Source organism: Mesoplodon densirostris, chromosome 12, assembly GCF_025265405.1.
Source record: "Mesoplodon densirostris isolate mMesDen1 chromosome 12, mMesDen1 primary haplotype, whole genome shotgun sequence".
Taxonomy (NCBI): Eukaryota; Metazoa; Chordata; class Mammalia; order Artiodactyla; family Ziphiidae; genus Mesoplodon; species Mesoplodon densirostris.
In genome coordinates, this window is record NC_082672.1 from 12,143,609 (window position 1) to 12,171,523 (window position 27,915).

The 27,915-nt window shown below is 39.1% G+C and overlaps 1 protein-coding gene and 1 pseudogene across 1 annotated transcript in view; both read left to right on the top strand.

Moving 5' to 3' along the window:
* The first annotated feature begins 459 nt into the window (after nt 1–459).
* Nucleotides 460–19,008, top strand: LOC132499805 (BTB/POZ domain-containing protein KCTD5-like; annotated as a pseudogene).
* A 2,777-nt stretch (nt 19,009–21,785) lies between these two features.
* NOX3 (NADPH oxidase 3) overlaps nt 21,786–27,915 on the top strand; it is a 58,332-nt gene continuing 52,202 nt past the window's right edge. The window contains exons 1-4 of the mRNA XM_060114976.1: nt 21,786–21,833; nt 22,444–22,539; nt 22,656–22,766; nt 23,764–23,848. Of these exons, the coding sequence (XP_059970959.1) occupies nt 21,786–21,833; nt 22,444–22,539; nt 22,656–22,766; nt 23,764–23,848 (340 nt within the window). The remainder of the gene's footprint in view (nt 21,834–22,443; nt 22,540–22,655; nt 22,767–23,763; nt 23,849–27,915) is intronic.

Below are 27,915 nucleotides of genomic sequence, written 5' to 3' on the forward strand. Positions count from 1 at the left end.
TAAAGATGTTAAAAACATAAATAAATAAGAATAACAAAAAATTTTAATTAAAAAAGAAATAAAAACTTCCAGTGATTTCTCATTGCATCCAGGATGAAATTCAAACCGCTTAGTCTTATACTAGCCTTGTAGGCCATTCATTCATTGGTAGATTAGTTTCATTTTAAAAATAAATAAGCACCTCCTATGTGCCAGGAACTATTCTAGATGTGCAAACAAAAACAACTACAAACTTGGTAATTCAAAGTCTAGAGCGCAAGATGAAGTTCTGGACTAGAAATAGTTTGGGGTTCATCATCATTAGGGTGAAACTATAGGTCTGGTTGAGATTGCTGATGGAGAACATGAAGCTTGAGAAGAAAAAAGGGTCAAAAATAAAACCTTTGAGATAACCAACATTTGTTGTGATGTTGATCAGGATAGACAAAGAAGAGTTCATGAAGGAAATTAGAAGGAACAATGGGGAGAAATACAATGGGAACATATGAGGCTGACAGTAAAGTCAAGGAGGAGGAAGAAAGGAAGGAGAGAGTAGTCAACGACATAGGTAAGTAGACCCTGCAATGAGAAAGCCACCAGTAATGTGTGCCCTGGCAAGGGTAGAAACCTACCTGCAACAGCTAGAAAAGAGAATGGCAGGTGAAACATTGAAAGCAAGGTTATGGGCTACATTCTTAGGCGCTTCTTGGTGAAATGAAAGAGATACATCCCTCTATGCCCACCCCTGCATCTCCACACAGCCAAGAGCAGAATTTTCTTTAAAGAAAGATTTCATTTGCCAGGAGCTTTCAACCCTGACTGCTAATTAGAATCACTTCAAGATGGTTTAAGAAATAATGACACTGTGCCAAAATTCTTATCCAGTTGATTTTGAAATAGATCTGACATTAGTATTGTTTTAAAGCTTCAAAAGTGATTCGAATTTGCCGCCAGGTTTAAGGACCATTGTCATAGGCAACAAGGAAGAAACGAACCACAAGTCTTCTGGCTATCTCATGAAAGAAATGGGTAGAATCCTGATGCGTGGCAGGGACTTTGAGTAATAATAACTAATATGTTTTATGCGTTTATGCTGCACTGTGCCCAGGAGTTGATGTACACCATCTTAATGTATCCTTACCATCACCCTGTGAGTATGAGTATGATAATCATCCCCATTATATGGCTGTGGAAACTGAGGCTCAGGAAGGTTAGGACTTTAGCCAACATTAGCCAGCTGGTAAGAGCAGAGCCAGGTTTCACAGGAACCCAGTCTGTTGATTCCAGTTTCCTGTATGCCTAACCTGCTCAATCCCACCACAAAAGCACTGTGGCTGACAACACAGAATAACCAAATAATTCATTCCTGTGACTATACAGACAAAAGCAAAAAACCAGAAGTGAAAATTTAAGACTAACAACACAAACCAACTCTATTGTAGGTTCTACTAGAACATTCAGAAGTACTATGTTGTTAATTTCCAAAGTTATCCCTACATCATTTACTTGGCTAACTCTAGACTGCAGAAATTTAATTAGCAGGTCCAACACAATCCAGATAAACCACTAGACAGATAATTAATTTTGCTTAAACTAACACTGAACCTGAATGGCACTTCTATTCTACCTTCCTAAGTGACCCAAAACCGAATGGATGCGATGACATAAACTTAAATAATGATTTAGTAGAGCAATTACCAGAAGTTAAAAATTTTCTCCTAAATGATCTGCATGATAGAGAGTCCTAAATTTGCATGTAAGTGAAAGTTTATAAATTATTCAAGACAGGTGAGTGGGAGAGTATCACCAGCCGCCCTAAATTGTAACTCATTGTAACTAAAATTCATTTCATGGCACACACATATACAAATCATGCCTGTCCTCAAGGAGTAGACATAAATATATTAGCATGTGTGTGTATGTGTGCAGTATTCACATGTTCCCTAACATGGAAGAGCTTAGGTCAGTCACAGCATCTACAGTCGCACTGACAGCCACAGCATTTTAGGGGCTAAGTAAACAATGGATACTTTTTTAATTTGTAAGTGACAGGATGAAGAATATTGTGGATTTTCCCCACCAGACTATAACAATATTAAGGTAAATCAAATTTTGTACCTCATTTATTTAACAATGTCATTTTTCAGTTGCTATAGGGTTTTTTAGCCTCTCAGAACACAAGGCTGCACAAATTTCCCAGATCTTATTTTTGCAAAGAAAAAAAAATTGTTACCTCTTGAACACTTAATTATAATTGGTTATGCTTCTTTTCTTTTATTAAAAGATAATTTATGAAAGACTATTTCAAGATTGTCTAAAATGCTGCCTTTGGAAAGACTGAAGCAAGGGAATGTAATCACTATGTAATGTAATCAGAATATGTAATTAACATATAATCATAGAAGAAGAAAATAGTCTCACAGCATCTGTACCCCAAAGTCAACAACAGGACTGTATTTAAAAGGCTATATATGTTTTAAAAAATATTTTTAATGAAGATAATACGGTTTTTTATAAAATATTTTCTCAATCTTTTTTTAAAATTTCAAACAGAAAATTTAAAAATTTGACCTAGAACTTAGTACCAGAAGGATACTGCCTCTGGTTTTCAAATCAGTTCACACACCCCTCCATATTCCCCAGCTCTCACTGAGCTCCCAATCATTCTCCGTCCCAAATGTTTCTCCAGTCAGATCCTCCTCCATCCACCCCATACATTTCTTCTTTCTCTTGAGTCTTTGTTTGCTACTGAGGGCCATCCTCCAAAACCAAGACTTTGTTATTTTTAATTTCTGGTAAAATTTTTTCCTAGTTAAGAATCCATAAGAACATAGAGAAATGCAATCACGGAAAATCACTGAGGATGGGGAGGTCACATAATTTTGTACCCCAAATCCATGACAAAACACAGGGCAAGAGACAAATTTGATTGAGTGATAAAGGTAATACTAAGAATCATAATAGCAAACAAAATTCAGAATCAAGTGCCTTTTATACATTCTCCTAGTTGTAGACATGAGGTGGTTTAAAATTTATTTCTTTAAAAAAATGCAACAAAATTCTTGTACATATCTCCTTGGATACATGTGTGAAACTTCTTTAAGGCAGGCACCTAGCAGAGTTGCTAGGTGGTAGGGTGTACAAATATTCCAGACAGCTACGTACTACTCAAAGCCTTTCCAGAGTGGTTTTAACAGTTAAATGGTTGGGGGAATTCCTTTGCCTTAATCCTTGCCAACTCAATATACCCTGGCATTTTAATTTTGCCAATCGAATGTGTCAGAAAGGTTTCTTTGTTTCTTCAGTTTGTATTTCTCAAATTATTAATAAAGTTAAATTTCCTTTTATAGGTGTGTTGACCAATTTGATTTCCTCTTCTCATTGCTGTCCAGATTCATGTGTTTAGTTTTCTAGAGAGTTTTCTGTCTCTTTCTTATGGATTTCTAGAATTTCCTTCTATCTTTATATTAAAGGTATTAATTATATAGCATTAATATATGTTAAAATTTTTTCTCAGTTTTCACAATCCTTTAACTACATATTATGTTTGTTATTGTATAAATTAAAGCTTTAATTTTGTTGTGGTCAAATTTATAAATCTTCTTTTTTGTACCTTGTTTAAGACATCCTTTTTTATTCCCAGGTGATAAATCTATCTCCTGTATTTTCTTCTAATAGTTTCAAATTTTTGGTTTTCATCTTTACGCATTTAATCCATACAGAATTCATTTGTATAGATAGAGTGAGAAAGGGAACCAATTCTATTTTTTCCATATTGAAAGCCATTTATCTTCTTATCACGTATTAAACAGTCCATCTTCTGCCCACTGAGTTGTAACGGCACCTCTCATATAAGTTCCCACATAAGATAAATCCTCTACTAGACATTATATTCTGTACCATTCAGTAATTTGTTCTTATTCCAAAACCACATTTTATATTGTATCATATTTTTAATTAAGCTTTATATTATCTTGGTACGTGACAGAATAATTGTCCTTTCTTTGTGCCTATTACCTTTGCTTAATTTTGCTTTTAGAATTATCTTATTTTTCAATTTTTTATTTTTCAATTTTAATTTTTGAATCTCTTTCTCAAATTCCAAAAACTTAGTTATGAGATTTTAATGTAATTGCATTGAATTTAAAAATTGATTTGGTGGGGAAATGGCATCTTCATTATTGTGAGTCTTCTCACTCATGAAAATGATACATTGTTTATTACTCTAAGCTGATCTCAGTGTTTACATTACAAAGTTTTGTAATTTTTTCCATAACAATATAACATATGTTTTGCTAAATTTGTTCCTGGCTACCACATAAATTTTATTGCCATTGTGAATAGGATTTTCTTACTGATTGTATTTTAGAAATAGAAAATCTATTAATTGTGTATGTTAACCTTTTATATACCAACTTTCTTAAAATCTTTTAGTTGCTATAAGTTCTGATTCTCTTGGACCATATATGTAGATAATCATTCGCAGTCTGCCTTTTTCTTTATAATTCTATAAACTGTAGTTCTATTTCTTGTATTATCTTCTTGGTTAAGTCCTCGAGAACAAGGTTGGATGATTATAATGAGCATCTTTGTTTTATAAAGTACATTAATGGAAAATGCTTTTAAGTTTGTTTGTTTGTTTGTTTGTTTTTGCGGTACGCAGGCCTCTCACTGTGTGGCCTCTCCCGTTGCGGAGCACAGGCTCCGGACGCGCAGGCTCAGTGGCCATGGCTCACGGGCCCAGCCGCTCCGCGGCATGTGGGATCTTCCCGGACCGGGGCACGAACCTGTGTTCCCTGCATCGGCAGGCGGTCTCTCAACCACTGCGCCACCAGGGAAGCCCAAAGTTATATCATTAAGTCTGAGGTTCATTATAACTTTTTGTTAGATGTCCTTCTTTAGTTTAAGAACTCTATCTCATATTCATAGTTTAATAAGAGCTTTCATCATAAATGAATATTGACTTTTATAGAATAATTTTTCTCCAACCGTTGAGACAGTTCTATTGATTTTGATCTGAATTTGTTAGTACAGTGAATAATATTTAGAGATGTCTATTTTTTTAAAAAAACACTCTTGAATTCCTTAAATAAACAGTAGTTTGTCCTAACAATTTTTTCTCTATACACTTATAGTCAATTTGCTAATATCTTACTTAGGAATTTTACATCAAGTTTCAAAACAAAATTTGTCTATAATTTTCTTTTCTTGTACTTTATCTAGTTTGGCTATCAAGATTATACTAGCATAGAATTGTATTTATAAGAGAGACATCTCTTGTAAAGTTTCCATAAAACTTTCTTCTAAAAATTCCCGGGCCCTTTGTCCTATCACTGCTTTGGGAAAGGACAGGGTAAGATTTTGATTATTAATTAATTTCTTTAATAATTACTTTTCTACTCAGGTCTTCTTTTTCTCCTTGAGTACATTGCACTAATGTATATTTTTCTTGAAAGTCATATGTTTTATCTATTTTTTCAAAATTTTAGAGAGTTATTCATAGTATACTCTGATGCTTTAAAAAAATCTATGTTGTTGGGTTCATTGCTTCAGTTTTGTCTTTACTATTTTGTTTTACTTATCTTTCATTATTCATGCTATTATTTAATGATCATCTTCCTCTCTTAACTCTCTATTTTAAACATTTATTTTAAAGTCTCTTTCACATTTTTCTATTATTTCTTTTTCTAGAACTCTTTATTTTGTTAAATATTAGAGAGGGTAATATTATGAACCCCCATGTGCTTGTCCTAGATTCAAAAATAGTAAACTCTCGGCCAGTCTTTATTCATTTGTTACCCCCCATCCACTTTCTCCTACCCCTTGATTATTTTTAAACAAATCTCAGACATTATATATTTGCATCCACACATATTTTAATATATCTCTAAATGATAAAGACTCTTTTTTAAATGTAATCACCATAACATTGTCATACCTAAAGATTATATATATATATATATATATATATATTTGACATCACCAGATCCACTCAGTGTTCAATTTTCTTACAGTCTCATAATTTTTTATAGTTTTATTTTCAGTTGTTTATTAAGGTCCATGCACTGCAACTGGCTAATGTGTCTTAATGTATAGATTTCCTCTAACTTTCATGTTGTTGTCTGAAGAAACTGAATAGGTTGTCCTACAGAGCACCTCTTAGTCTGGAATTTGCTAAATGCCTCCAGGTATTATTTTAAATAATAGAGTATTTTATACTCTTCTATACCCACTACTCCCTGAAAATTGGTGGTTAGATCTAGAAACCTGATCATATTCAATATTTTGCTTGGCAAAAATACTTTATAATGTTATGGACCATGAAGAGATTCATAATGCCTGGATGAATTTCTTTTTTTGATGTTATCGACTAGTGATAAAAGTTGCCTAAGTCCATTCAAGTTGTGTTTCCAAATGATAATTCTAAAATTTTATTATTCCTTTTGCTATCATAAGCTTGAAATCAGCCCTCCTAGAAAGAGAATTTTTCTTCATCAATTATTTGGTTACCCTACAGACAGTTCAAACAGAAAGGATAAAAATGTAAAAATGGTTGACTCTTTCCTTTTAACAGGTTTCAAATGAGCTGGTGTCCCAACAGTTTTGAAAGGTGACAAAGGAGGGGCTTCCTTTTAATATCTTTATGAACTCATGCCTTTAAATATATTTGATATGTGCTGTCTTTCTTGGTCCTCAAATTGTTCCATCTCTGGCCTGTGGGAACTTTCTCAGTTTGGCTCTGAAGTCTCATTGACATGTTACTTGGAGTCTTTGATAGTTCCCTTGTTTTCTGGCATGACAAGGTAGTCCAGGCTCTTGTAAATTTCCTGCTCCAGAACTCAGCCACTTCTCCATGGATTTGTGGCAAATGGTATTTAGAAACCACAACCTGAGCCAAGAGATGTTCATTGCCCCTTTGCCATTTGGTCCCCTCCCCGTCCCCACCACTGGCCTTTTTTATTAGCATAACTAGAAAATAACCTTTTAGATAAATATATCATGATGTTATACTGATATTTCTAGTTCAAATCCATAATTATAGAGTTTCCATTTAGCCTCTTTAAGCTCACATATGTATCATTTTTCCCCACATTGAAAACCTTGGTTCTCAATGACACAAAAATAAATATTCATTTTCTTTATCCTTAATACACACAACAGTCTTACAGTAATATTACCAATAAAAGTATAATTTAGTTCTTTTAGTCCTTACAGTTTATATCTCAAATGTAGTTCAATTACTTTTAAAAATAAGTTGGAATAATTCCTTTTTATGTAGTTATTGCTCCTTTATTCCTAATAATTTAGATGATAATTATCTAATTTACTGTCTATGGACCATCTTGCTGTGTACCGAACCTTAAATGTACTAAAAATTTCCCTATGTAAGGTTATCTCTCAATCTTAAAGGAAACCCAGTAGTTGAGTGCTACCTTCCATAGGACATTTTCCAATGTCTCTGCCAAGACCTTAAAAGTTTTGCTGGTTATGAACCATTTTTACATTAATTCATGGCTCTATGTTTATTGCCTTTTAGCACAAATTCAGGGTTCCAACTCTCAAGGCAATTGTCTCCTCCCACAGTAAGGTATGAACTCCTGTCTTCCAGGATAAGCAAATATCTTTCAGTTCTTATTGACAGACAGGACAGTGATGTCACAGCTTCTTCCATTGGGTAGGGAGCCTGTATCACCTCTTGGGTATGCTTGGGGCATCTTTCCTGACCTGTAAGTCCTGAGGTGAGTTTCCACACTGGAACCCACCTCTCACCACTACTTCTCTGCATACTGTGCCCTCTTCATTTTGCTACCTGGAGTTTTCTCATAAACTTGGTTTCTTAATATTTAAAAATAGTTTAGGTGACAATTTCTGTGTACTCTAAGTAGTAGTGGAGTTCCCTGCATCTATGAACACCACAGCCTTGATCAGAAGTGTCAGAAATTAAACTTGTACAGATATGTTCACACAGTCCAGAAAATCCAGGTGAAATCTGGAAGCTTTCTTCATCCAGATATTTTGATATTTGTAAACATCTGAATAATTGAATTTTTCACCTGGACACTTGAGTTCATGTAGATATATATCCGGTTTAATTTCTGGTACTCATTTTAGACAGTTTTTAACCTTTTAATCTATGTCCTGCAATAATTTGACCTTGAGCTTGATACTTACACTCTCAGTGATTCAATGGGGACTGCCTTCTAGATCGTGTGACTTTAACAGATGCACTGATGCACTACAGGCTAATAGATCCTACAAGTTTGAAAGCTTTTTCTCTGAGTGTGCACCCAGCACAGTTTAGGAGTATTATCTTTTCCAGTTCCTTATTTAGTCAATTGTTGTTCTGAAGGAGACTTCAGGGCTCCTCAAGTGTCTCATTTGCATTTGTTATTAGGTTCCTCAAACTTAGCCCCCATCTCTTCTGAAAAGTTTAATTTTTCAGAAGAGAAAGAACCACATGTTTTCAGCACTTTCTTCTTTTATGTCTTAAACCTATCTTAACACGATTTTTTAAAGATGTTTTAAAATGAAATTTATCCCTCGGCAATTTGATTTGTAGGGTAAGGAGAGCAAAGTTTTACAAATGGAATACTTTTAAATAAATCATAATTAATTAACTATGCAAATATATCAAATAAGTGTGGATACATAGTTAGATGACTAATTACCATTCAGAAAGGTTAGAAATTGTAATACTATTTTTTAGCTTGGTTAATATAATATTATAATTGGGGTTGCTTTGATCATAGGGAATGTCACAGACAATAATTTTTCAAGCTTGGCTGATTTTGAAATCATATGGTTATGAGTATTAGCAGCTTAATATAAAATGTGGTGCTGTCCACAAAGTTAAAAGAAAATTATTTTTGTCATAATAAGCTATATTAATTTAATTAGTTGTGCATATGGTTACATTTTTCATTTGAAAATGAAAGCAGAAGGGTCGTTGATAGATCCAGTTTTTTAAAAAGAGAAAAAAGAATTCTTTGATATTTTAATTTTACAGGAAAAAATTTTTGTCTCCTTAGGTTTTATTATTTCATATGTCCTAGTTTTTTTTAATGCCTGTTAATTCCTGTATCATTCAGTAAGTGTTCACAGGGGTTCGGTGATGCATTAAGGCTGCCACTCCTTGAATTAACTGAATATGCTCTCTCCCAGCCTAATGCAATGACCTTCTACTTTGCCTCCTGGTTTCTAGGCTCATTCCCTCAGATCCATCCTCCACCTTGACACCAAGATCATCTTCTGATGCTGCAATCTGGGGCCTGTACCCTGTGTTTCACATTTTTACAGGGCTGATCATCCCCTACAGCAACAGTTCTCAACCAAGCGTCCATGAGCCATTCCCAATCAACAGATTCATTTCTTGGGCTCATACTGTAATATAAGCCTTGGTTTTATTTTCATTTAAATTTGTTCCCAAATTTTAAAATAATATTTTATGTAAAATTCTAGAAATCTGACTTTTCTTCAAAAATTGAAAAGATATAATTATGCTGGCCCACGTTCCTTCAGGAGCTGAGTAGCGGCTGCTCCTCTCAGATGAGGTCGGTCACAGTAGGCAACTTGGGCCCCAGCTCACTGACATTAACCACCTGGAATCTGAATCTGTGGTCCCTGAAAGCAGGCTCAGATCCAAATCTGTCATTTTTTTCCTACAAGGCTGTAGTGGATTAAATTGTTGCCCCCAAAAGATACGTCCACCTGGAATGTCAGAATATGACTTCATTTAGAATAAGGGTCTTTGCAGATATAATAAAGGTAAGTATCTGAGATGAGATTATCTTGGATCAGGACAGGCCTTAAATATGATGATGGGCTGTCCTCATAGGAGCCAGAAAAGGAGAAGACAGACACACACAGAGAGCAGAAGGCCAAGTGAAGGCGGAGGCAGAGATTGGAATTACACAGTCCCAAGCCAAGGAGAGCCAAGGGTGTTGGCAGCCACCAGCAGTGTAGGACAACACCTTTCTGTTGTTTTAAGCTTCCAGCTGGTGGTAATTTGTTACAGCAGCCCTAGGAAACTAACAAAGTCCCTCTGTGATCGCCTGGTCTGCCTCTCCAGTCTCTGCCCCTGTAACACGTTTGCCGTTCCCTCACAGCCACGTGGTTTTGTGATTCTGTTTTTGCACCTGCTGCTCCCCCTGCCTGGAAAACTCTTACATCTCTTTCTTCCTGGTTGAATTTCAATTCACTTTAAGGCTCTTATCAGAGGGCAAACTCCTTGGAGAACCCCTCTTCCTTAGCTGGGAAAATAAGCAGACTGCTGCCTCCTAGTGGTAACAATGTTCCTTGACCTACAACACCTTTTAGCATTCGCCTCACTAGGCTGAAAGCATGCCAGAGTAAGAAAGCTGCCAGAGGTGCTCATATTTGAACTAATCCTTGATGGCGGTGAAGGTTATGAGGCATGTGATGGTTAATTTTATGAGTCAACTTGACTAAGCTATGACTAAGCTGTGACAATGTTGTTTGGTCAAACACCAATCTACATGCTACCGTGAAGGTATTTTTTTAGATGTATTTAACATTTAAATCAGTAGACTTTGGGACTTCCCTGGCGGCGTAGTGGTTAAAAATCCGCCTGCCAATGCAGAGGACACGGGTTCGAGCCCTGGTCCAGGAAGATCCCACATGCCACAGAGCAACTAAGCCCATGCACCACAACTACTGAGCCTGCGCACTAGAGACGGCAAGCCACAACTACTGAGCCCATGTGCTGCAACTACTGAGGCCTGCATGCTCTAGGGCCTGTGCTCCGCAACAAGAGAAGCCATCACAATGAGGAACCCATGCACCACAACGAAAAGTAGCCCCGTTCACTGCAACTAGAGAAAGCCCACACGCAGCAACAAAGACCCAATGCAGAAAAAAAAAAATCCATCTATAAAAATATATATAAATAAACCTCAAAAAAAAGTCAGTAGACTGTGAGTAAAGCAGATTATCCTCCACAATACAGGTGGACCTCATCCAATCAGTTGATTTGTTCTGTGCTTTAGAAAGGTAGATACTTTGATTGCAATATCAAGATGGAAGCAGAATAACTACAGACAGATATATCAGTTATGGACTGCTGCAAAAATGCAAGTAAAATGTAATAAAGACTTGTAGTGAGGGACCTGGAATGAATGGGATGGCTGGCGTGCTGCACTGTAACTTCTTGAAGTCAGGCTTATGTCTTATTCCTCTTGGCCCCCCAGGGCCCACACAGCACTCATGGGACACAGCATGCAATAACTTGTTAAATGAGGGATAAATGGAAGAATATACAGGAGAAGAATGAAGAAAGGTTTAAAGACAGCCTTGATGCTTCTATTGATACATCAGAATATCCATTCTGGATGAATGTTCTCTGTATATCTATTAATTTCATCTGCTTTAATGTGGTGTTTAAGTCCAATGTTTTCTTATTGATTTTCTGTCTGGATGATCCATTGAGGTAAGTGAGGTGTTAAAGTCCCCTACTATTGTTGTATTGCTTTCAATTTTCCCTTTTAAGTCTATTAATATTTGCTTACATATCTTGGTGCTCATCTGTTGGATACATATACTTTTATAAACGTTATATCTTCTTGCTGGATTGACCCCTTTGTCATTGCATAATGCCCTTCTTTGTCTTTTATTACAGTCTTTGTTTCAAAGTCTATTTTGTCTGATATGAATATAGCTACTCCATGTCTCTTTTCATTACCATTTGCTTGAAATATCTCTTTCTATCCCCTCACTTTCAGTCTGTGTGTGTCCTTTCTACTGAAGTGAGTCCCTTGTAGAAAGAATATAGATAGCTTTTTAAAAAAAATCCATTCAGCCATTCTGTTTTTTGATTGGCAAATTTAGTTCATTTACTTTCAAAGTAATTATTGATATGTATGTATTTATAGCCATTTTTATAAACTTTTTTAAAAAATTAAATTCCAAAGCTTCATTTTTAAATTCCCCTCCCTCACATTTTATATTTTCGATGATACATAGGCAAGGCTGCCCCTAGACCAGCTGCAGAGCCTGGCCATGGCTGCTATGGCATGCTGGTGGGCAATGCTGGCCCCTGGAGGGGCTACAGAACCTGACCACAGCTGCTGTGAGATGCTGGTAGTAGGGCTAGCCCCCAGAGGAGTCTAGGCAATTTTGATTCTAAGTATGAAGTTCTGAAGACCATCTTTTAAAAAATTTTACTTGGGACTTCCCTGGCAGTGCAATGGTTAAAACTTTTCACTTCCACTGCAGGGGGCATGGGTTCGATCCCTGGTGGGGATCTTGCATGCCACACAGCATGGCCAAAAAAAAAAAAAAGTTATTACTGAGTCTTTTGTGTGTGCATGTCCTGTGTTGTTGGATGATGGTTGTGGTGATGGCTGTGGACAGGTTTGTCCCTTTTTGCCAGTTTCTAGTTTAGTGTTTATTGAATATTCATAACAATTTTGTTAAGCTACCAAGCAAACATACCTCTTTTCTGTGCTTACAGTTCTTTCTTCTATTGTCCATTTTTTTAATTTTTGTATTATTATGGTTCAGCTTCCTAACTGAGTCCTTTGTCAACAAAATGAATCTTTAATGTTGTAATAATACAAATATTGATAGCTGAGCAGAATAATAACAAATTGCACATGAGATGACGAATGAGCAGCAAATAATTTCATCCTAGAAGAGAGATACCATTGAGCCGGTTGAGTGACATTGACATCCTTCAGAACAAATGTACAATGCTTTCTCCAGCTAATACTTTCTTATCTGATGGCTTTATTTAAAAAAAAAATACAAAACTTTTGTTTCATCTTTCTGTTCTTTTCTGAACTCTGATCAAACAGTCCTACAGTTTGGCTTAAAAGTAAACTTTCCAGCTTGTCTAAATGGATGATGAAAACAGAATATTTCAATAGGTGTTCATTTGCTTTTTTATTTGCTACCAGAAAATTCATAGCTTTTACAAAAAAAAATTTATTTTTAGGAAGCTCGTTTTATGTTGTTTCACCCCTCCCCTGTCTATTAAATCAAATGGATGTAATCCACTGCTTGATTCCTCAGAAACTTTCCTGCAGCACACAGGGGATGAGGAAGCATGCAGTGTGAAAGAGCAGCAAGAGAGATGGTTTGGAAGTGCTCTCCTCATCACAAATATGTGTCTTCAATATTTAGTTGTTGTGGCAGGAAAACAGCAACAAATACATGAACTGTAAACCATCTGGCTTGAAATATGTTCAAATATGAATGTTCATCTTGAAAAATGAAATCTATGGAATTCTGGCATCCACTTTGACTTTTGAGAGATGAACAGCTTGGATATGCAAAGAAGGGATTTCTAGACTAGCCTTCTTAAACTTTAAATTTTCCTGAGCTAGAAGTTAAATAATTCACTACCTAGACAGGAGAACGTTCCTCTCACTTTTAAACTTTAAGGAAAAACGTTGCTCGAAAATCCTGCAGTTGCATCTGCGTAGGGATTTGTACAGAATTGTCTTATGTTTCAGGAAGAAGAGAAATGAATGTGGTTCTGTGTTTATTAGTTAACATGTATTAAGTTTCATTGTATGCTAGGTATGTTATAAAACACATAAAAAGCATGATAATTCTGACTGTCACCAAATTCCTAAACCAATAAGTGAAAACTGGCAAAACAGGAGGCTTTGAACTGTTCCACTTAGTTTGGGGGTAAGAAATGATGAGTTAGTCGCTCTGTTTGCTTTTGAACTATGATCCTGAGGCTACCCAGCATCCGTGCCCTATAAGAAGTAGCTCTCCAAATGACTCTCAGAAATATTTTAGGTGACTCAGTAAATGTAAAGATGAAATGTGCTGCAAACATATGTGAGCAATAAGATGAAGGAAAACAAAGCACAAAGCCCTCTGGGCTTAGCAGACTGGACCAGAGGTAACCACAGAAAGAGGACTAGAAGCAGGAATAATTTTTGCTTGCTGTTTGATGTTTTGGGAGCTTTTCAAATCGACCCTTTGAGAGACATAGACATTCAAACTTATTTGCCTCCTTCTCTTCTTCACGTTATATAATTTTTTTTTTTTTTTTTTTTTTTTTTTTTTTTGGCGTTACACGGGCCTCTCACTGTTGTGGCCTCTCCCCGTTGCGGAGCACAGGCTCCGGACGCGCAGGCTCAGCGGCCATGGCTCACGGGCCCAGGTGCTCCGCAGCATGTGGGATCTTCCCGGACCGGGGCATGAACCCGTGTCCCCTGCATTGGCAGGCGGACTCTCAACCACTGTGCCACCAGGGAAGCCCCTATAATTTTTGACAAAACCCAGATTGATCCCCATCTAGAGAGAATTCTCCCTACAGTAAATCCTTCAGCTAGATCTCTTTGTGCTTCAGTGACCCTCAGGTGGACAATCTCTACCACTCCGGGATGTACTCACCTTTAAATGATTCTTTAGTTGCTGCACATATTCCCTGCTACATCGTAAGCTTCTAAATAGGGGACTATTCACTATTCACCAGACTCTAAGACCCTCTGTGCCTAGCATCATGTGATGCACACAGCAGTTTCAGTAAGTATTCATTTGAAATTATGAAACTTGGATAAATGAAAGAATTATGCCTAGGTGGGGAAAAAAAGGCTTGAACTGGATAATGTTAACAAAGTTTGTGAAACAAGCCATTTTTATACGACATTAAGAGAGCATAATGTTTCCTAAAACAAAAATACAGTATACTTAATTCAGCAAAAGGTAGGGTTTTGGTGATATATTTAATTAAATTTTATTTTAAAATCAGATATATTTCAATGCATGGTCTTTCTTTTTTCTTTTATTCTACTTTTTCTTTAAAAAGTTGAATTTATTCAACATATGATTTATCTAACAGAATTTCATAATTTTCACAACAAATGTTCTTCAAAATAACTATGTAAAGATCTGAGATATATGTGTTTTATTTTTTAATTTCTTTTTTTCACCTCTTTTCACTTTAATACTTAGTTGTTTATAAATGCTTTTAGGAAAAGGGGCAAAAACATGTTCAATGCTTAGAAGAGGAAATTTGGCAATGCTATTTTTATGCTCTGTGAACTCTGCTATATCTACAGGAAACTTAGATTTTAGTATGCAGCAGCAAAAGCTACTAGATGATCAATCTTGCCCTTGAGGTGTTTCTTTGTTTGGTCAACTGTTCAACTAAGAAACTAAAAAGAACTAAAAATATAATGCAGCAAATCCAGTCCAGGAATGTATTGTGGGCAGCATGAAGTTTGTGTCATACATACAAGCAATTAACCTGCCTTTGTAAACGTATTTGTTTGGTTTCCCTCCTACTTTTTCCATTATAGAAAGTTTGTTATTGGTGATCTTTACAAGAGAAAAAACCCACATCTTTTGTGTAGTGAGCTGGAAGAACCAACGAGTATATCCATTTACTTAGAAAGACTGTATCTGCCTTAGAAACACATAATGCAGATTTCACTTCATTTGTTCTGAGAAAATTCTGGAAATGAAATGGACACAACTTATTAGCAACGAAAAACAATTAGATGAGACTAGATCAAATTCTGAGCGTTTATATCATTTTGGTAGATTTCGTACAATTCCCTCTCCTTAGGTGCAACTCCATTCACTTGGCCCCAGTTCTTGGGAAATGATTCAGATAGTTCTGATTTAAATTCTGATCTGTACAGATTTCTTCACTGAAGTAAAAACTGCGGCAGACATTTTGGGGCATGATAGGCATCCTCGAACTTCACCAAGTAAATTAAAAATAAAGAGCGCAACCACAATATCTTAGTTATCAAAACTGAGAGCTTCTGAGGAGCCCAGAGGCTGAACTGAGTTGTATATGGGTGTGTGATATAAGGTATGATATCTTGTGTTTTATAAAATCTGATTCCAACATTGTAAACCAACCAGTGATGTCAACAGATTATTCTTATGTGTGAATACAGAGAAGATGAGAAGAAAAGGTATGTCCATCAATTGAACAAGTGTTGAGTTCTGAGTGAATTGAATAAAATTTGAAAGTCACATATTTTTTAATATGAGTAAACTAAATATCATGCAAGTTCTACAAAAATAAAATCTATAAAGAAAAGTGCTGAAGTTAAATCATGATTTATACTTTCATAATACAACTATGAACCATTTTCTACGCTATAAATGAATAATAGCTTCACTTTAACACAAAGTATCTTTACATATTCAAAATGAGGAACAAACACATCACATTTTAGAAATAAGAATGGTGCATGCAAAGATGTGTTTTTAAACCTAAACCTTTATATTTTTATTGTAGCACTAGAAATAGTCTAAGCAATTAACAACAAAAATGTGACCACAATTATTATTCAGCAATATATGCCTCTCATTTGTAACACTGTGTGAAGAATACAGAAGGCTAGAAAAGCCCAACTCTTCCTGACACTCATTGAATCTAAAATAGACAAGATAGTATAAAATTCTGGAGGTAGTCTCTCTGAATTAATTTTTATAGCCCAACTGAATAATGCCTCTAAGACATGTAAATCCTAAACACTTCAGAAATAACAAGTCATTTCATCATGGAAGATTATTGGCTTAAAGAAATGAATATGAAGACTTTACACCTTTGTTATTTCTCACTGTTAAAAAAGCTACTGAGGATATTTCACTAGCTGCACGCTTACTTCAGGTTAATGCTGCCAAAATACATGTACTTTTATCTATTTCTAGATAAAAGTACAAAAATGATATCTTTTTCTAAAGAGAAGCAAATTTGCTAATTTTTTGTGGCTACTCTAAAACTTCGCATTATCTCACATAAGTGTGAGTGTTTTATAACTGTGTGGGTGTATGTGCCTTGGTTAGGGGGACTGGAAGTGGAGGAGGAATGAGGTTGAATTCACGAGGTAGATATTACAATTAGCCTCTCTAAGCAAATGTATAAACTGAGGCTCAAAAGAGGTAACACAGCCAGTTCTGGGTGACAAGGACATCCATCAAAATGCTTAACTTATGATACCAAAGTTCAAAATGGTTAGAAATATGGGTGTTTTAAAAGGTACCTGGGATTTGTTCCAGCCAAGTATGGTAAGATGACAGACATGGAGACATCTGCCTTGAAAGAATAGTTTCGTACCTAGAGTTCCCAAGAGGAGGGGACACACACACCACACAGGGCCACATAGGGAAGCACCAGGGTCAGTCAGGAGGCAGGAGAAAGGGGATGAGCATGAGCCAGAGCCTTTATTGAAGTTTTTGTGGGAATGAATGGGTGAGACAGGGAGGGCAAACTCAGCAAGCTTAGGATTGGGTAGTTTGAATAATTCCAATAGGCCCTGGGATGGAAAAGTGGTGCCTAGTTGTCCAGTATCTGGCCCTCAGGTGACTTAGGGAAAAAAGAACATTAGATTGGTGTGTGAGAGTTTGATCCAGGAGACGTTTGGGGAATGGGCTCTAAATTGATTGGTTTGCATATCAAAGGCTGTTCTCTGCAGATTGCTTTCTATCGCTAGGAATTAGCCAACCCTGGAAGGTACAGTTCCTCCCCTGAGTCTGCAAGTCTCCAACATGTCAAAGACATCTTCCTATATAGAAAATTAAAAAGAAAATGGTTAATAAAATAGGATAACATATATTCATTTCTCTATAACCTATTGGCATTATGCAGAAATAGATGGCATACTTAATCACATATAACAGCATACAGTTATTGCTCTGTACCTGCAGAATCCACATCCATGGATTCAACAACCATGGATTGAAAAAATTTTTTTTTCCATTTCAGAAAGTTCCAAAAGGCAAACTTGAAGTTGAGGCACTTTGGCAACTATTTACTAGCATTTTCATTGTATTAGGTATTATCAGTACTCTAGCGATGATTTAAAGTATACAGCGTGATGAGTATAGGTTATATGCAAATACTACACCATTTTATATAAGGGACTTGAGCATCCGCAGATTTTGGTAGGCGAGGGAGTCTTCAAACCAATCCCCTGCATTTACTGAGGGAGGACTGTGTTTATTCACAATTAATTATTAACTAAATTAAATTAATTCCTATGACATAAATGTGTCCGATTACAAGAATGCAATTTATACTGTATGTTAAGTGTGTTTGATGCACAAATCCATTTATTAGCACTTCATAAAAGGAGATGTTTACGGAGCTGTGCTGGTGTTTGCCGCCATCTTGGCGGAGAATCGCTGCGAGCTCCTGGGGTTGGGGGTTGGCCTCGGGGCGGGGTTGGGGGCGGCCAGGGGCGTGGCTGGGGTGGCCTCGGGGCGGGGCACTGCGCCTCAGCGGGGCTCTGAGCCTCAGCGCGGCACCTCCCAGAGCGCGTCCTGCTCAACGGCCGAGGCACCGCTCTGCAGGCGTTGTGCCGGGATCCGAAATCCTTCCTGCACCGTCTGTGCCAGGCCCACCTGGACCCGGACTCGGACAAGCATGAAACAGGTGTCTCCTTCATGGTCAGAGACCGCACCTAGTTCGGGCCCGTGGTGCAGTCCCTGAGACACTGGTCGTTCACAAAGACCTCGCAGAGGGGGCGGAATTTTACAATATCACCTCACTAGTAAAACTTGCAAAGGACAGAATTCGAGAAGGAGACAGCAAAACTTCACAGCTGCGGGTGACGCACGTGCCCCGAGGGCTCCAGGGTCCAGGGGCGGAACTCCCGCAGGCCGGGTCCACCAGGCCGCCGGCGGGAGGTCCGAGCAGCTGGGCAGCAGCATCGGCTCTTCCTGCAACGACAGGGGTGCAGAACAGGTAGGTTCCTCTGCGGGGTCTCCCAGGAGCTGCTCGACTCCCCCGAAGGCCCAAGCAGGGAGCCCAGCGAGAAGGCCACCATTTTGTAAGAACGGGGTTCAAGGAAGGATGTGAGGAAGACAGTATCCACAGCTTTAGAAATATTTTACCTTTTCCCAAGACGCAATGATCCGCCATGTCGAGGAAGACTGGCTGTGAGAAGAAACCTGCTTTGTACAATTTCTCGAGAGAGGTCTGGGTGTGACTCCTGTGCCCTCGAGGTGGGCGGTGAGGGACGGGGCCAGCTGTCCGAGGCCGGGCGTCCCCACTCAGGAGGCCTGCTGCCCGGGTGGGCGTCCCCATAGGGACCTCCGTTTGGTTTTGCCGAGGGCCGCTCGGGCCTGAGGCAGGGCGCTCCTGACTGACCCTTTTTTTTTTGCGGTACGCGGGCCTCTCACTGCTGTGGCCTCTCCCGTTGCGGAGCACAGCCTCCGGACGCGCAGGCTCAGCGGCCATGGCTCACGGGCCCAGGCGCTCCGCGGCATGTGGGATCTTCCCGGACCGGGGCACGAACCCGTGTCCCCTGCATCGGCAGGCGGACTCTCAACCACTGCGCCACCAGGGAAGCCCCTGACTGACCCTCTTAATCACCGAAGGTCGCCGAAAGGACAGCGTTCTTGGTGCTACATAAACAGACTGTAACGGAGCCTGGGCCTCACTGGTGGGCAGTGGCAGCAGCGCCATGGCCCCGGGCTCTGGGTGCCCGCTGGTCACCCTGGCAGCACCAGGCCCTGGTCCTCGGGGCAGGGGGTCTGCGCTGCCTCCTCGATGAGATGGGTTGGCGGTTTCTCCTGGCCTCCTTCCTGACCCGGCCCGGAATAATCGAGGCTTCTCCATTTGTCATCTCCAGGCGAGAGCCCTGTGCATCCTTTCTTTCTCCGTGTGCACAGACCACACAGTGCTTTTACTTCTTAGAAATGCCCGAAAGTGCTGCTGCCTTTGGGGCTGGTCTGTTAAGTCAGTTAAAAGGAGGTACAAGTTTTGCCTCGTCGGACCCACCCGGGACCTCGGGGGACCTGGCGCCCATCCCTGCCTTGGTCTGGCATGGGATGGAGGTCAGGGCGGGGTGTCTGTGCAGACAGCTTCTGGAGCCGAAACTCCGGGTCACGTTGCAAAGCGGACGTTTACAGCACATCGCAAACATCTGTTTCCCACAGGCCCTCTAGTCCTCTTGTGTAACTATGCACGTCTCCCTGATATTTCTGGGGCGCTGGGGACACAGCCTACACGGGCCCTGCTCCCCGACATGACGTTGGCGCTGCTAGGATTCCTTTGAAAGCTTCCTCGGCTTGTCGTGCGGCCTGTCAGTCCGGGGGGCCTGGCTCAGAGGGCAGCTCTGCTACCTGACCTTGGGCTTCTAGGCAGGTCTGGCTCCAAACGCTTCCAGAGGCTTCTCGCCTGTGCCCTCTTCTCCTTTGCCAATATTACCTGATGAACCAAGTTCTGCAGCACCTAGGACTTACCTCCTCCTTTTTGTAAGGTCTGTTGTATGTTGCTAAATGTTTGGCTTCATTGGTTTATAGCAACCTTTCTACAGGGCACACTTTGCCCTGCTGACCCGCCCTCCCCGGAGCCTGCAGGCGTGGGCGGCCCCTTCTTGGCCCGTGGGGCGCTGCTGTGATCCTGACATAATACATAGGCTTGTGGCTTTTTTTTTTTTAATTTAAAGATATCAAGACTTAATTCACTAAAATTTATTCTAAGTGGATATTTTTACTTTTGTACTTCTTTAAGTATCCATATTTTATCGGCTTACAGTTCATGCCTAAGTTTCCCCTGAAAATAGCAAACAAAATTGTGTATTTGTGGGGAAAAAAGAAATGTTTAGGGTAATGGTTAAAAATGAAGATGCTAAAATCAGAGAGAACTGGATTGAGGTCCCAGCTGCCCCTACTGTAAGTTACTTCATTAGGCCTGTTTCCACTTTTGTGTAAGGGGGCTTATCATAACCTACCTCATAGAGTGAGTCAGTGTATGATTTAATTGGACAATACTAGAAAAGTCCTTAACCTGGTGCCTGGATTATTGATTTAGGATTTAGAATTACTCTTATTATTTAGGTCAGTGAATACTCATAATTATTATTCTCGACAGGTTTTTTCAAAGTTTTATTTTTTTTAGGATAACTAAATAGATTCACCGTATGAAGATGCAGAAAGCTTAAGCAATTATTCAAATGATTCACATCTCCCCCTGTTTTCATCTTAATTGTCTGAAAAATTTAAATGAAATATTTGAGTCAAAACTAGCCAAAAATTTGCTTCAAGTGGGCCAAGTTTGCCTACCAGAGCAACCATAGTCACTGTTTAATAACTATAATTTACACAAAATCAGAGAATGGACCAGGCCTATGCACAGCCACGCCTGGGATCACTAAGGTATGAAAGAATATTCTCACTGACCTCATGGGTGCACCAAGTGGGATTAGGAAGAAAATATGGTTTATTCCATCAATCCCACAAAAATGTCTCCTTTATTCTTCATAGTCACATGTTAAATTTATGAAAATTCTTCCATCTGTGTTTTTTTAAGATCCTTTTCTTTTTTCTTCACCGTCTTCTGAAAGATTGTTTAACTTATATTTATTTACCTGCTGTTCTATGTCTTCTATAAAAAGCTTTTTTCAAAGAGGGAGAAAGGAAGTAAAGAAGCTAAGTAGAGAAAACTCTATAAAAATGTTTTGCTGTATCCAGCCATCAGCAGCTAGGTTATTCTTCAAATTTCACAAGGATTTATTATCATCTTGACTGCAATCATGTAGAAAACGAATGGGGTACAAAGTACATGAGGCTAATTTAATAAAACGAGCTTTCTTTGCTTGTGAAATCTTTGAAGAAAGGAATCATTAGACAGAGACTTGCCTTGTTTTCACCAAGGTCAGGAGGCATGTCAACTTGGAGATGTGCCTTTGGCGAGAAGTCCTTAATTAGAAATTCCTCCAGAGCTGCTCCCAGTAGGTGCTTCCTAAGACGAAAAGACAAAATAACTTAGCAGGGAAGCCCTTACTAAGGATAAGGTTACAACGTCCAGGTTCAGGTGAATGAAAGAAACAATTTGCTGACAGCAAAAGAGCAAAGCTGTCATGATGGGTTGCTGGATTTTGAATGAAAGTCTCTCCATCATATTAGTAGTAAGTATCATTTTTGTTATTTAACTTTAAATATATACATTGAATATCTTGATTCTTAGGATAACGTGTATAGTGATATGAAATAACTTCAAGTATTGCTCTGGTTAAAGGACTAAAACTTGATAGAAAACATTCAATAGATCCATTTAATTTACCCTTGCAAAATCATGTAAGTCATGACTTTTAAAGTCAAGTAGTTTGCTTTTGCATCATGTATGAATGTTTCTCTAAATCGAATGAAGGCTTTGAATTAGACTATGAAATTGGGGTTTTTCTAGAGTACTTTTCTGAGTTGTTTTTAAAGATTTCCTCCTTCTTGACATCATTGACTTAAAACGTTATAGCAATGTTGATTAGGATGGTTTTCATTAATTTCCTTAAAATATACCCATATATGTTTAAAGTCTTTTTTTATAAAGTTAACAATTTCTTACCATTACGATCACTGTTAAAAAACTAATCTATGAGAAATAAGTACTGTATATTGTGGTTGATATTGAGAAGCTCTTCATTTCACTTTAAAAGAAGAACCCCAAGAATCCCAAGTGATTTTGAATAGAAGAAAAGGTTGAAGACAGTATTGATTGGTTCTTTTTTCATTCTACTCTAGCTCTCATGGCTGGGAGTAAATTTATATCTGTTTATTGACACATTCTGTTGGTACGAAGAGGAAGAGTCTTTCCTTTATACACGAGTTATTCTGGGTGTAAGTAGATTTGGGGACTACACATTAATTATCATTTCAGAAAGAAAATGCATTCTATTTTCCCCGGCTTCCTTGTTTTCACTGTATCTCTTTCTTGTGTGTTTATATATGGACAGTCAACACTGGCTTGGGCTCGAGCATCTGCAGTGTGCCTGAATTTTAACTGCATGCTAATTCTATTACCAATCAGTCGAAACCTCCTTTCACTCATGAGAGGGACAAGTAGTGTAAGTACTAAATTATTTGTAATAATTTCAGTTGTTATGATCTAATATGTGTCATTGAAAACAAAGATGTACTTCACTATGAAATTCCCAATAATCCTGGTTAGACTGAGGTTTGTTTCTCTGTAGTGAGCACACAAGGACTAAGAGTGAACGTCTGAAATTGGTACATCTGATTTGTCTTTTGCTTTTGCCGTTGACTCCCTACATGACATTGGACTCATTGCTCAACCTTCCCCTGATGCACTTGCTTCATCGGAAAAGAAGAGCTAATAAGATTGACCTGACTCATGAAGGTGGAAGTACTATAACAGCTTGAATTACAATTTCTGATTAAAAGGAGCTAAATAAGTAGATGAGCCAAATGCACTAAAGAAGCATCTCTCTGAGTTTTCAGCCCAGGAAAACACAGTCACTGTACATAGATTTTAGTATGTAAACTTTAGCCCCTACCAGACGTATTGGGGCATTTCCTAATTATGTAGATTTCACCATGTTGGGTACTTACCTGTGTTTCCTGCCAAACAGAATAATGCACTGTACAGAAAAATAAGACCTTCAATAACCCTTCTAGACTACATAATTTATTATATTATCATCTTTATAATTTTATGAATATTTCATTGTAGATGAATATAGAGCCTTTCTTTGTGTAGTAGGAATAATTTATAGACTACTTAAACCATGTCGCTGAGGATGATGGTTGTCATCTTCATTTTCTAAATTAGCTGAGGCATGATTATTAGCAGGTTTATTCTAGAGTTTTGGCTTATAGCCAGGCAACTACTAACTCAGTCACTTTTATTGAGTTGAAATTTCAGCAAAGCCAGTAATAACCATTTGATTTTGCTTGTTTAATTAATGGCCACTAATTTTTGTGTCCTGTAGCCTCACCTTCAGTAATTTAGAGACAGGGCCTGAGTCTTGCTTTCTTAACTCTTATGACACTGTTATTGCTATGATTTTCCCTGAATAAGACTTTTAATTTTTGTTATTCTAGTGCTTCAGAGGACCGTGGAGGAGGCAATTAGACAAAAATCTCAAATTCCACAAACTGGTTGCCTATGGGATAGCCATGAATGCAAGTAAGTGCTTGTTATTAATTGCCTGATTAATTTTATAATACCTCCCATTCACTTTATAGTTTTATTTCCTCCCTGCCAAAGACTCACCCTTAGGTGAAAGAAACCTGTGCCTTCTATCTGACCGTACAAACCTTACATAAATGGATTTTTAAATGTCTGATTTATACGCATGCAGTCTTCCCTACCAAGCCTTCAATTTGTCAAGGAAAAGTTTATGAAACTTCATTTCCATTTGTGAATAACTAAGCTTGTTGATAATACCATGGTAAAAACCCACTTGAAAAATGAACACTTTGTTATTCAGTATAATTCACATCAGAAGTAAAATTGACCTATACTCAAAATCCCATTCAGTCACAGGAAAATGACTATCAAATGGTATCATGGGCCATAAAAGGAAAAAAGAAAAGCAAGATCATGTGAACAAGGTTCTGAATAGTATGGAGCTCGTGGATATAAAAGGATCTTGAAAAGAGAGGAAGCTTTATAGGTATATAAAGTGTTATCACTATTTCTTGAATAGAAAACAAGAGAATTCAAGATAAAGGCACTAGAAATTAGCATCAAAGGTCAAGGTTAAACTCTGGTGAGGAAGAAAGGAACAGGGGCAATAACCAACTGGCTTGTGGTTTTGTTGGGCAACAAAAGACATTGAAATAAAAAGCTATCTGAACAATAAAGAGTTATGATTCAGGACTGTTTCCCTCAAACTAATTTAACAATAAACTGTTTTTCTCATTTGTTTTTATCCTCTCATGCATAAAAAATAGCAGAGTAAAAAGAACACTCAAAACAAATGCGGGTTTAATTAAGCAACAAGACATGACAGACGGTGCCCCAGTGCCAATTAGCACAACTTCGGGTGTGCACTGAGATGTGTGGGGAGAGTTCCCTACCGGCTATCTTCAATGTCAGATTAAACCAACCCCGGAAACGTGTGCAAAAGGTCTTTGGAGTTTGTTAAGACTTAAGCGTAAAAATACATCATGTCTTAGAGAACACTAGCGAAGGGATGGGGGACAAAGAACAGGGCTAATTCATGTTCGTGTTCCAAGGCCTGCAATGGCGCTGAGTATATGTAGGTGCCAATAACCTTTGATGAATGAGTGAATGGGGAAAGAATGAAGACTCAGGGAAGCAGATATCAGCTCAGAAATGGGAGTCTTTGCCAGACCTTGAAAATTATCTAAAATTAGAATGAGGGTCCCCTGAGAGTGCTGAGTTCCCTGTTGGGGGAGGTGTCCTAGTGGAATCCAAATTGCTCCTTGAAAAGCACTTCAGAGAAGTAATTCAAGGAATCTCTAGGCTTCCTTTAAAATCTTAAGAATCTTTAATTCTGTATTAAAAGAGGAGATAAAACACAGTACAATGGCAGGAAGAATATGATCACTTGCAATAGCTTTAAGGCAGAATTGGACTCTAAGAGAAAGTTACAAAGATATTACAGAGAGAAGGAACAAAAAAACCCCACAGCATCAAAACAATCAGAAAAGAAATCAAAGCATAAAGGGAAATATGTATTATACAATAGGTTTCTCCTTAAACCTTTGGGTATGTATATTTCTTCATCTGGAATCATATATCAATAGGATACCTGCATCAGTGATGTGTATTGAATATCTCCCTCCCATGTGCAAGATACCCTGATAGGAGCTGTAACCGTCTGAAAGTGGTACAGTCAGTAACGTTTTCAGATGGAGTATAATTCATAGGGACAGCAGTTGACTAGAATCAGATAACCAAGTTATTTTATACCCCTGCTAGTGATGGGTTGTGTGATCTCGGATAAGTTCCTTATGTCCTCCTCTGTGGAATTATAAGAACAACAATCCAATCTATCCATCCTTATAAGATGCACAGACCAGTTGTCAGGAGTGGACCTCTAGGAAACCGACAGACTTCAAGGTCATTCACTGCTGCTATTGCAAAGAGAATCAGATCCAGGTTTAACACGGCCAGCAGGCTCCACTCGTCAAGCCCCGCCCACTGGTGCTCCCTCTCACCTCTCACCGCACCCCTTAGCTTTTCCCTAGCTCCTGGCGGTCCCTGAGCCGCCTGTGCCTTTGCCCTTGCTATTCCCTTTGTCCAAAATGCTTATCCTCTCCTTCTTCACTGGGTAAGTGGTTGCTGTACCCAGGACTCGTTGCCTGGCCAGCTTTCCCCTGAGCCTCCAGGTCTGGGCTGTTGGCCCTCCTCACCTGCGGGTCCAGCCACACCTCCTGCCCTATAGTACTATTTCTCAGACTGATCACCTTAAAATTTGTGACAGTGCCTTATGCCTCTTGGCTTTCCTGGTCCTCGCACATAACAGGTCCTGAACAAATTCGGTCAAACCTGAGGATGACTAGAGAAGTCAGCTAGCAGGCAAAAGAGATCAAGAGAATTACTGAAAAAAGAGACAAGATGTGAGAATGCGGGAGTTCCCGGGAACCGGGAGCAGTTTGGGGTGGACGAAAGAGAGAGAGGGCAGTGAAGGGGTTCAGAATAACGCCGGTCATCCAAGACAATCAGTTCGCATTCTGCTGCGACAAGACAGAGCAGGCTGCTCTTTCTCCTCTTTCCCTCACAGACCCCTGGAGAGAATCAGGTATTCTCCCTGGCCCCCTTCTGCTTGAGTCCCCACTGTTTGCCAGGCTCCCAGACATCTCCCGGGGCTGTGCCAGCAGGGTCTGACTGCTTTTGAGAGCAGAGCGCCCGTCTTCTCCCACCTCCATGGCAACCAGCAGCGCTGCAGTTGTTTCCATTCCAGGCAAACGCAGGAAGGTGGGGAGATCACTCTCTGCTTCTCCCAGACCCTGACAAAGCAATTATTACATTTCACATTAACTGCAAAACGCGGCTGGCAACGGTGCTTTTAGGAAAAAAAAAAAAAATGCTAAGCCCTGGTTTCATAGATATACCTTTGCTTTTCACATTTTGTCCTTCCGGTGTATTCTCTTGGGAGCAGCTGAAAATGTCCCCGTGCTTATTTTATTAGCATCGCCCATGATGCTGCTTTTCAAATAGCCGACTGGCTTAATAGAGGTGTGTAACCTTGGAAGAAGTGCATCCGCATCGAGGTTTGCGTGCCAGCCTCTCATTTCTCATCCGTTCCCCTATAAGTTGAACTGCAGGCTTTAATTGGTCAAATCATTAAAGGATGTAATTAGAGCCTTGTGAAAGTGGGCTGGGGAGGAGGAGGGAAGAGGCAGACAATGGTATCCATAATCAAGGGCATCACCGAAAAGGCAGTGACAGGAACTCTTCTTCCTTTGGCTTCCTGCCTGCCTGCATGCCTGCCTATGATAAGAGCTGCTGGAGCCTCCTTCAACCACTAATAAATCATTTTCAGAGCCCTATAACCTCACTGGTATAAAAATCATAGTTTCGCAGCTTCTCCGTTCTTATTAATGCAGGTCTTTCTGGGCTCTCTGGTCCACAGTAGACCTTGAAGACACTTCCAATGGAATAGTAGTCCTTTGAGCCCGAGCTTCCTTCAAGGGGTCTGTGAATAGTGACCAAGGCAGCTCTCTCTGGCAAATTCTGCAGCTTGCATCCGCTAGGTTCCGGGGTGGACAGTGACCCACGTGTAGTTCCTGATGAGTTGCTGATTAAACCTCAAGAAACACAACACAGACAGGTTGAGAGAAACGACCTTAGAATCGGGGTGCTAAGAAAACGTGATTTGGAGGCCTCACCACAGAGAACAGTCCCAGAGGCCCAAACTCTTCAGGACTTGATCCCAAAGGAATGGCTACTCGTTCTGCTTGAGGCACGGAGAGCTCCAAGGGGGCTCTCTACCCCGTCCCGCCTATAACATGATTTAATGTGATTCACAAACGAGTGGCATGCACAGGATGCCAGAGGATATGTGTATTCTTGCAGAAACCAGACCACAGATTTGAAAGTTTGGGGCCAGGTTCTGAAATGCAGAATCAAGAAACACAGCCAGGATTTGTCCCAGCATCCTTCTTTCTAAAAGCTGCTTAATTAGGAGGTGACTGACTTCGGAATGACAGTTATCACTGACAGGCAGGCAGAAAGGTAGCAAGAACTGACCACACTTCCAAGATTCTCCCTCAATTACA